This window comes from Mastomys coucha, unplaced genomic scaffold (assembly GCF_008632895.1).
Source record: "Mastomys coucha isolate ucsf_1 unplaced genomic scaffold, UCSF_Mcou_1 pScaffold22, whole genome shotgun sequence".
Taxonomy (NCBI): Eukaryota; Metazoa; Chordata; class Mammalia; order Rodentia; family Muridae; genus Mastomys; species Mastomys coucha.
In genome coordinates, this window is record NW_022196905.1 from 221774136 (window position 1) to 221785402 (window position 11267).

Sequence of the window (11267 nt, forward strand, 5' to 3'; positions counted from 1 at the left end):
AGAATGGTACGGGGCCTGTGAAGAATGGACAGGAAGTGTGGTAGAGAATGGTACGGGGCCTGTGAAGATACCCACTTTCCTTTCCCCAGAGGAGATGTTTGCAGCGAAAGAAGGAAGCTCAAGTTCAGTACAGACCATCTCTGTTCCAGCATGTGGGCACTCAGTCATCATTTCCAGGACGAGAACAGTACCTCAAGGTAAGATTCTGAAATGGAACTTGGGTAACATACCCTCAGTGAACTTAGAAACCTTTAGAAAAGAGGGGGAAACAAGAGGCACGCTATGACCCTGTCATCAGTGACCCTTCTGTGTTATGAAGTTTATAGATGTACCAACCATCTTTGAAGAACCTGTCGTCTACTGCAGTAAAAAGAATTTGGTATACATAAATTTATTCTTTTTAGCTGTGTCCAATAAGACTTAGAATGTGTTTGGGAGGAAATACAGCAGCTGTCACTGTTTTAGTCTAAAACTCAAACCTACTGGAAGACTATTTCAGAACTGGAAAGTCATTGTAAATGTAATTGGAGTTTTTATTTAAGTCACTATTGGTTTGGTCAAAAACTCAGCATCATTAAGTGTTTAGTCATTCTTAAATTTTATATCAACTATGGAAACAGTATTATTGTCACTTGTCCGAGACAGTCAACTTAACATGTAGGACAAGTGCGTTTCAGCTCCCAGTTCCAGAAGGCTCAGCTTTCTGGAATGGCCTGGCTCGGCTCTGGGCTGTGGTAGTGCAATGCATCAGGATATAAACACAGGGCAGAGAATCTGAGCATACAAAGGAGTGGAGTCACAAGGGCTCACATCCCCAGGAACCCAAATTCCTCCCCTTGGCTTTCATGTTTTAAAGTCTTCACCACTCTAGCAGTGGCAGAGCCTGGTGACCAAAGCTTTATACACGTGCTGATAGAGGATGTTTACCCAAACCACGGTGACATGGTGAAGAGGAAACAGTTCAGGTTTTGTCCCACACCCCTCTTAGCTTAGCTTACTTCTGTAAAACTAGGGATTTAAATCATCCAGAAGGCTTCTTCTACCAGTGAAATACCATTGTCATCATCACACAACAACAACAACAACAAATGATTACATGGATTTTTTTGTCAACCAAAATGGAAGTGCACCCATGTGTCTGGCCATTTTTCAAGCCTTCCCTTCTCCCCCTCGGGTACTGTGCCCCATTTAACTGAGCCACAGTGGAGATGATGCAGTAGGCTCTGTCAGTGTTGCGTGCCAGCTGTCAGGAAAGGTACAATCTAAGAAGAAGATCAGACAAAGAATATGCTGAAATGACCAAAATTCTCTGCTGGGAATCTGTATGCATGCTGCAGTGACACCATCATGTACATGCAGCAATGCAGCAGATGCACAGGAGAAAATCTGTCTCTGAGAGCTCATCATTGCTGGGGTATTGGCACTCCCCCCTTACGTTATATATTTTGCCTGGTATGTTGGTTTGAATGTGTTTGGTCCAGAGAGTGGCACCATTTGGAGGTGTGGCCTTGTTGGAGTAGGTGTGGCCTTGATGGAGGAAGTTTACCGCTGTGGGGGTGGCTTTGAGACACTCCTCCTAGCTGCCTGGAAGTCAGTTTTCTCCTGTTGGCCTTTGGATCAAAATGAAGAACTCTTATCTCCTTTCCAGCACCATGTCTGCCTGGATGCTGCCATGCTCCTGCCTTGATAATAATGGACTGAACATCTGAACTTGTAAGCCAGCCCCAATGAAATGTTGTCCTTATAAGAGTTACCTTGGTCAAGGTGTCTGTTCACAGCAGTAAAACCCTAAATAAGGCAAAAGTTGCTGCCAAGGACTTGAGTATTGCCATGATAGGCCTGGCTGTATTTTTGTGTTTTTTGGGGGGACTTTGGATTTGGAAAGCCATGGAGTGCTTTAAGTGGGGTTTAATGGGCCATTCTAATAGGAATATGGAAGACACTGGTGCTGAGAGTGATTTGAACTCTGGAGATTGTGAGGAATGTTGCTGCTTTCCAGCCTTGTCCTGAGAGTCTGACTGAGGCTAAGATAAAGAGATTTATATTAATGAATTGACAAAGGAGGTCTCAAAAAAGCCCAGCATACACGTTGTCCTCTGGTTTGCTTTCATGAAGAGCATTTTCATCAAGCATAGCAAGCTTAGAAAGGAAAAATACAAAATATATGATTCAAAGAGTGAAGAGGCACCAGGAAGAAGAATGAAGCTAAATCCTTTCTTGTCATGAGCCTATGAATAGAAGCTAAAAAATAGCAGGTGATCTTCATGAAATGGGTCCACTTGGATTAAAATCTATGACTGACTTGCTCTAATAGGCGAGGCCTAGGAGAAATCCATTTTAGGAAAGATTCCTGCTATTTATATACCTTTTCTCTTATTATATATAACAACCACTAGGTGTTAGCCCACCCTTTTGAGCAGATCTCTGCAGAACAATGAAGATATGCTCTCTCATAGTGATGCTATATAGAGAAATAGATGATTTCTCAATCCTTAATGGTGATTCTATAAGAATTCCTAAAATTATAGTAATTATTAAGCTCTTTTATAATGACACTGTTATTAAATCTTTTCTGATGTCAAAACTGCAATGAGAACACTGCCAGTCTTTAGTGTCACAAGTTAATTGTTTCTGAGATAACAAGCAGGCATCTACCTCTCAGAGGTAGTGAAACCATTAACCAAAGGTCATAAAAGGGAACTAACAACTTATTATAGGTGCTAGGACAAAAGGTAAAATATTGACTGAGTTTATCTATACAAAACTTCACTAATAACTTAGTTATGGTTTTTAACTCTCCATGAACCTGCAGAGCTGGTGACAGATGATGAACCCAATAATTACTCCTAATGGATATGCATGCAAACATTCTGTTGTAAACTTCTTATTCAATTTATGATTTGAATTTATGTGTAAACCTATGGTGAACTTTTTACTGAGTGATCACGTATTCTGAAAGATGTATATGTGCTGAGGGCACAGAGAGGAGACAGAACTAAGGAGACATTTTAGACAGAACTGAACACAACTTAAAAGAAAAAGCATTGAGAGCAAGAGCATTGTTCCATCAGAGCAGGAGGACAGAGCAAGTAGAAGGAGAATGTAGAGTGGAGTGACTTAGAAACTATAAGGCAACTTAAAATGTTAAGAAAATAATCTGCAGAATGCAGAGGGAAAGAGAAAACAAGAAGCTACAGAGAGAGCAGGAGCAGGCAGGTTTCTCCTTACTGTGGGACAGAGCAGGTCTTTTCATAGCAAGGCAGGCTTAGTCTCACTAAAGAGTACAAAGCTTTCTTTTTTTACAGTCTTGGGTTTAATTCATTTAGCAATAAAAGGGTAGAAGCTTTTTCTTTCTCTGCACAATAATGATTGGAGCTCATTTTTCATCCAGAATGAGTCAGTTCTTTCTGCACTGGCACTTGGTCTTTTGTTCCAAACACATATGTAAGTATAGCTGTGTGTGTGTAAGCATGTAATTATGAGATTGCATGAAAGCTGGGCCCAACTAGTTTAAATGGAGATTTATGAATGTATGTGAGTTTAATCCATATTTGCTTGTGTAAAAGTTTTTCCTTCTGTGACCGTGACTCTCTTCTCCTGGTTCAATAGAAGTTTTTTGCTTCAAGCTTCCCCTAGCCTGACAAGCAAGAGGGAGAAGGCTCTAGCAATTAGTCCTTTACTTAATCCCCAGGTTTTTTATGATGAGGTGCTAGATGCCAGAGATTGCAGTTTCTGGCTTCAAAGGGACTCAGGCAGGTCAGCTACAGTAGCAAAGTGACTTAGATAGGTAAACATTTTATTATACAGCAACCCTAGATATCTTGTAAGACCAAGTCTTACCCTCACCAACACACTTCCCCATACAATACCTCAAGAAGAATCAAGATCAAGAAAGACCATTCCGGGCTGGTCCCCTCCAGTGTGTTCAAAGATACTAAATGAAGGTAAGGGAGTGGTGACCTTGAGCAAGCTCCCTCCCAGATAAGCTTACCTAGCTGCAGTTGTATGAGGGAGAGTTATATCATATTAGGCATTATTATTACCTGGTTGTTGTATTCCTTTGAACTTTTGATCTGGAATGAACTACAATCCAGGACTGGGGCACATTTGTGATGCAGATCTTGAGGCTGAAAGATACAGGGTTTTAATCTGGATCTTGAGATATAGTGGCCATGAAAAAGTTAGGCCCAGGAAAGGTGGTACATGCCTTTAATTCCAGGGGACAGTGGCAAGCAGATCTTTGAGTTCAAAGTCAGTCGACAGAGCAAGTTCCAGGACAGCCAAGCTTAGGCAGTGAATGAAATCATTGAAAACAAAAAGTTGGTGAAAATGTAATTGATCAAGAGGGCCACATTTCAGCCCCAGCAAGCAGAAGAACTCCAACAGCTTCAGCAATGTGGCTCTGACTTTAGTATCAAAAATAGAAAGGACTCCTGGGACAATTAATGTTGATTAGCTGGACCTAAGAAATTAACAGTAACTAAGAGACCAGCATGACTGAGGTGAAATCTTCTGAAAAGTGTTTTCTGAGAGCACAAAGAAATGGTGTTCCAGAGATAGCCAAGATAACTGCAGCTGGATTGGTAATATGTAAAAATCATCCAGGTGGTACTGGTTTTGAAGGAATGAAGGGATCAGAGAGAGCAGCTGAGGCTTGGCACCGTGAGAGGCCATGGAAGGCCATTGGTGAAGGTACAGCCTCAGCTGCAGTTGACAGCCAGGACTGAAGGGGTCATGAAAAGAAGTTGAGGCTTGGCACCATGAAGACAGCCAGCCTATCAGAGGCTATTGGTGAAGCCTAGTTGAAACAGAAAATCCCAGCACATTGGTGATGACAGTATACTCTGGGATGACCACTAAGAACAGCAGCAACAGTGGAGTGGGTCAACCTGAGCTTAGAGTGCTACAGAGGGCAGAGCTGGAGAGGTGACCCAAGCCCTTTAGAGCCCAGAAGATCATGTGCGGATCCCATACATTGAAACAAGAAGCTGTAACATTGAAGTTGCCTTGGAGACCCCAAGATGTTAGAGATGCCATAGCAGTGGGCTACCTGCTGAGGAAAGCTGCTAACAGGGAGTGGAATTGGCCAAACAGAAAGAAGTTTGTTGCAGTCAACAAAGATGAAAGAAGTTGGAGATCTGGAGAAAACGTTGATATAAGACATGAAGATGCAGAGTTTGGAGTTTGCCCGAATGGTTTTTGGTCTTGCCTTGGTCCAGTATTTCCTCACCATGACGTTTTGAAATGGTAATGTATATCCTACGATGCTGGAAGCACCTGATGTGCTTTTTGATTTTGATTTTATAGCCGATTACAGTTAAGTGATTGGATGAATCTCAGAAGAGACTTTGAACTTTGGACTGCTAACATTGTTGAGACTGCTATAGACTATGGGTAACTTTAAATGTGTACTAAATGAATTATGCTCTGTTTAGGTATGGCCCCCATAGACTCACGTGTTTGAACAAGTCTTGAACAAGTCTATGGAGGCCAGGGAATCGAATGTGGTCTTGTGAGTATGTTTGATCCAAGGAGTGGCAGTGCTAGGAGCTGTGGCCTTGTTAGAGGAGGTGTGTCACTATGAAAGTGGTTTTTGAGAACCTCTTCCTAGCTGCCTGGAAGACACTCTTCTCCTGGCAGCCTTTGGATCAAGATGTAGAACTCTCAGCTCCTTCTCCAGCAGCATGTCTGCCTGCACGCTGCCATGCTTCTTGCCATGATGATAATGGACTGATCCTCTGAACCTGTAAGCTAACCACAATTAAATGTTGTCCTTTGTAAGAGCTGCCTTGGTCATGGTGCCTCTTCATAGCAATGGAAACACTAAGACCCAGTAAGATATTTAATCTAATCCTGGTTAGTTCATGACTGATTAAAATGAATGGATATATATCTGATATTTAGATATCATAATTTTGGTATTTTTATCTTATGTTTCATAGCACATAAAATAGACATAAGTAAACATTTAGCCCTCTACCAAGTGTGGTTATATTAATTTTTTATTTTACATTTCTAACAGGATCATTATTACTAGGATTTTCCTAAATTTTACAACTTCTTTAAAAATTACCAGACTCATTTTTGGGAAAAAGGCACAGCAAATATCAAATTTTCTCGAATTATAATAAAGAAGAGACTACATTATTTATTTTTTAAATTAAGCCTTCAGTAATAAAGTGAGTATACAAATTTGATCTGTCTGCACGATTATCAGAGGATGTTTCTCTCACATTGTAGGTAGAAAACTCCCGTGTCTTATTTGGGTTCAAATTTGTTATTAGAGTTCCCTTAATGCTGATTACTTAAGTGTTCCAAAACTTCTATATGAAGTAAGTTCCCAAATCTCATTGGATGTGACACTTAGCATAAAGCTTTTAAATGTACAACAGAGCTACATTATAGTTTTATTAAGAAAATAATTTTATCTCTGGTCACCTAGCTCATAGCACACACAGACACTCACAGAGACACACACATCCTTTTAATGGTGGACCTTAGTTTTTAAATTGTTTGAAATTTGATTAGACCTTCAAATTTAATAAATGTTCTATAGTATATTTATAAAACAAAAACTTTTTGTGTTGATGGAATGGTAAATTTTTAGAATTGCTACAAAATACTCCAAATGTAATTGCCTTTCAGTTGGTGGGCAAGCAAAGTGATTTTGTATAACTTGCTAATGTTGAGTTGTGTGAAAGGTGTTCTCATTCTTACACAGTGTGCTTTACATGCATGTTGTCAGACTGCTCCATTGACTTTGAATTTCAGTGAAGCGATGGTTTTTTGGTTGTTTGAGACAAGAACTCACTATATAGTACAGGCTGGCTGCAAACTCCAATCCCTCTGTCTCGGTATCCAGAGTGCTGGGATTTCGGGTGGGTATCATCTCGTGCTGCTGACAATCAGTATGATTTTGCTTTTTATTGACTTTTGTTATTTTTCCTCTGTAAATGGGTGGGGGTGGGGTGGGGGTGGGGCACAAGTGAAGACCCTCCAGAGCTGGACACACCCATAGCTGTGACTTCCAGTCGTGAGATGCAGGTGCTGGGACTTGAACTCAGGTTCCCTGAAACGGCACTCTTCACTCTTACCTGCTGGGTCATGTCTGCAGCCCAACATAACCTTTGAATATATGTGCTGTTGCCTTCCAGTGGCTGCTATTGCATCTGACAAGCAGCACGCAATGGAAGGAAAGGATCTCCCATGGGAAGGCCTGAGCTGAACAATTACCTAAGGCTCTGTCCTTGACCTTATTAAAGAACAGTGTACATCTTTTGTCTTTTCTTCAAAACTATCAATTAAGCTTCCTTTTTTCTTTTATATATAAAGATAAATATATATCCAAAGGAAAATTATATGTAACTTTCCCTTAGAATGTAGGGATGGAAAAAACTATTTCCCCCAAAACTGGCCATAATTCTTTTCACACTGTGGCCTGTTTTTACTACAATTATACAAAATTCAAAATTATTTTCATGTGAAATGAAGTAATTAAATTATTTTATACTGATAGCTAAAATTTTGTGCTTCATTAAATTTTATATTTAACCTCTGATTTTCATAATTTATTAAAAAAGGATTGTTGTGCATGTTTTCACTCTTTGTTACCCTGACACTCCTACAGATTACTTACATTTTAATTTATATAAGAAAATTAGAATTAAATGTGGTTTTCCTATCTTCTTTTTCATTTGAGGGGCTTTAGTCAGCACTCTAAGTGATGGGTTTATTACGACATTTTGTGCAGATTTTCTTAGCATCCTTCCTCCTCCACACCTCCCCCCAGCCCATGCTCTGCCCTGCTGTTCCCCCCTCCCCTTTTCTCCCTGTCCCAGCTCTTGCTGTCACCCGCTCTCTCTGCTCAGAATGCCCCCTGCCCTCCTTCTGCTCTCTCTTCTAGTTTAGTGACACATGGAAGTTGCTTTCAGGCAGCCCACAGCCTTTCTTCAGCAGTAATGACCATTTACATACACAGTTTCCCTGGAGCCCTGCAGACAAAGTCTTCACTCAGTAACTTAGGGCTACAATCACATTGAAACTGGCACTGCTTGCTAATGAATGCCTGTGCTGAGTTACAGGGGCTCTTGGTGCCCAGTTCCGTTTTCTGCTTATTAAACAGGCCACAGTGGGAAAAGAATTATGACCAGTTTTGGGGAAATAGTTTTTTCCACCCCTACATTCTAAGGGAAAGTTACATATAATTTTCCTTTGGATATATATTTATCTTTATATATAAAAGAAAAGAGAAAGCTTAACTGATAGTTTTGAAGAAAAGACAAAAGATGTACACGGTTCTTTAATAAGGTGGTGTAGTCATGTTTAGAAAACAACTATGAAGTGCTGTCAAGAAATCACTGCAGAAACGCTTACAGCCTTACTAATTAAAAGGTTCTTTCTACATGTTACAGGCTTCTTATTTTATTTCAGGAATATTGAAGATAATAAACATACAAGAAGAAACTTTGTCATGGCTGATCTTCTGATATGTCCGTTTCTAATGGTATCTTTCAGAAATCAGAAGAGTGGAAATAGATTAACTAGAAGAAAAAAAAAGCAATGAGCATTTGAATACATCAAATGACTTCTCATGGCAAGGCAAAAGTAGAGATTTTTGTCAGTGATATTTTTAGACTAAAGTGTTAAAGTTTAAGACAGCAAAATTAGAGAAGTTTTAACATTTAAGAACTATATCTTATTGACTTAAGCAGCAAGGCAATCACACAGAAAGAGCTAAAGCTCAGAAGCATTCTTCTATCATGGGCAGGCTCTATGGTAACTGGTGTGTATGTTATAATTCCTTTTGGAAAGACATCCAAAGAAATAGGAAGTACAGATTCGATTCAGCCCAGGGCTGGTTGTATCGCCCGTTTTCTTTTAACAAACACGTTTCAGCTCTAAAGCCACCACTGAGCTCTATGTGAATCCATCATCAGACACTGTGGTGAGTGAGGTACTTTTGAGATAGTCATTCATTTCTAAACACATTCCAAATTGACCTATGGATTGTTTTGCAGTGTTTTTTTGAAGTTAAAAAAGTTATGGTTGCAGTTAAAGACAAGGAACACGTTGTCTTTCTGTCTTCCTGACTCACTTCTGTCTCACTGACTTCTGACTGCACTGCTTTTGGGACGAGTTTATCTATGTAACGGTATCAGAGGACTCCTGTGAATTCATGTGGAATGCATGACCCCTGGGTACCTTTTCAACTGTTGTATTTGCTTGTCTTTATGGATGTTGACTTTGTAAATTAAAAACGCCTCTTTAAAGGGGCTCGCGAGATGGCTCATCGGTTAAGAGCACTGCTGTTCTTCCAGAGGTTGACCTGGTTCAACTCCTAACACCTGTTTGGCAGCTCACAATTGTGACTTCAGTTCCAGGAAATCTACACCCTCAGACAGACGTACATGCAAGCAAAACACCAATACACATGAGTTATAAAATGCCTTTCAAAGTGTTTGTACTTGTTAGCTGCAGAGTTCTCACTGTTGAAGACTTTTTAGTTCTCAGTGCCTCGGCCGTCAGTTTCTTACAAGCATCACTCAGTAGCCAAATATTCCATTTACTTTATATATTTTTAACAATAAGAGATAATTTTTATTTCTTATACTTTAACCATATTATGATGTGTGTGTGTGTGTGTGTGCATATGTGCATTTGTGTGGAGGCTGGAAATCAACTTTGGGTCACATTCCTTAGTAGCCATCCACCCTGTTCTTTTAGAACAAGTCTCTCACTGGGCTCTGGGGCTCATCAATTAGGCCAGGTGACTGAGCAATCTTGCCAGTCTGTGCACATCTGCCTGAGCATGAGCTATAACACATGGAGATCCTAAGACTACAGAAGGTGAATTTCAGCATCCACTCTCCTCTCTCCTTTGAGAAGAGCAGAGGGCACAGGTATTTTCCAAATATCTCAATTTTAAGATTTGACCTTTTGGAGTGCTTAAATATTTTACTTATTATTCATAAATGCACATCATATGTTTGATCCAAATTGTCTTCCCATGCCTCTGCCAAGTAAATACAGGAAGCCAAGGGTCAGTCCAGGTACAGTTCTTCTCAGGATGCAACATACGTAGACAGTGTTTACCTGGGCTTGTAAACCAGCCATCTGAGACTGGAGCAGAATGGCTGGAAAATGAGGATCTTACTCTAGGGTAGGCACTGAAAGACTGACTGCCCAGGGTGAAGCTGGAGGCTAATGCTCCGGGGCTCAGAAAGGGCCAGGAGCCATGGCTGGATCCTGGGACCGTGCCGGAGCTGGAAGGAAACAGGAAGGAAATAGAAAACAGACCAAAACAAAGAGTTACCCCATTCTTTTTTTTATTTAATTTAATTTAATTTATTTTTTCTATTTTTTTATTTTTTTGGTTTTTCGAGGCAGGGTTTCTTTGTGTCGCCTTGGCTGTCCTGGAACTCACTCGGTAGACCAGGCTGGCCTTGAACTCAGAAATACGCCTGCCTCTGCCTCCCAAGTGCTGGGAATAAAGGCGTGCGCCACCACTGCCCGGGTAATTTTATTTTTTAACTTTTATTGCATTACGATGAGAAAAGTTAAATGATTTCAATTTATCTGAATTTGTTAACATTTAAAAACATATTTTAAGTAAATAGAATTGCATCACATTCTTGTTTCCCTTTTGTACCCCAATTCCTCCCAGAGAGCCCCCTTCAATACCTACAATATCTTTTTTGTCATATTCTTTAAAATTTATAAAATAATATGACAATAAAAGTTAATATTATAAAAGTTGTTTGATATAAAACAATCAATTTAACAGTCTTATGTAGATGCTTGTCTACAGCAATACTGAAAATACATACGTTTTTCTCCATATAAATTTTAAATGACTCCAAACATATTAACTGTATATTTTAAAATAATACATTACTACTAGTATTTTTTAAATGAACATAAATATATAAAGTCTTTTTGTTTGTTTGTTTTGTATTTAGTAGAACTTAAAATCTTGCCTCTTACTGTGGTACAAGCCCAAAATAAGAACAATTTTTAGACATTGGATTTCATTGTAATAAGGCTGTACTTCAATGGCCCTCACATCACCAAAGGATTTTACCTCCATTGTAGCTAACCTGAGAGTTGACAGTTCTGCTGCGTCAAGGAATGAATTGTAGGCATGATTTTTGGATGCAGAATTCCTGCTATAGTCAAAGCTATTTGACTTGAGTGAGTGAATTTATTCTCAGACTACAGAGAACAGGTTACATTCATTTAAGAAATGGTGTGTGTATTAAGATGGTCTA

At 39.7% G+C, this 11267-nt stretch overlaps 1 protein-coding gene across 3 annotated transcripts in view; it reads left to right on the plus strand.

Moving 5' to 3' along the window:
- Mgat4d (MGAT4 family member D) overlaps positions 1–9289 on the plus strand; it is a 55227-nt gene extending 45938 nt beyond the window's left edge. For 2 of the 3 annotated variants that reach the window (XR_004110092.1, XR_004110093.1), the window contains 3 exons: positions 90–197; positions 6023–6179; positions 8431–9289. Coding sequence is in view for 1 of the 3 variants with exons in the window: in XM_031340509.1 (XP_031196369.1) it covers positions 90–197; positions 6023–6037 (123 nt within the window). In the remaining 2 variants the exon portion in view is untranslated. Of the gene's footprint in view, positions 1–89; positions 198–6022; positions 6203–8430 lie in introns of those variants that run through there. The other variant, XM_031340509.1, reaches the window with a different exon arrangement.
- Positions 9290–11267: the final 1978 nt, after the last annotated feature.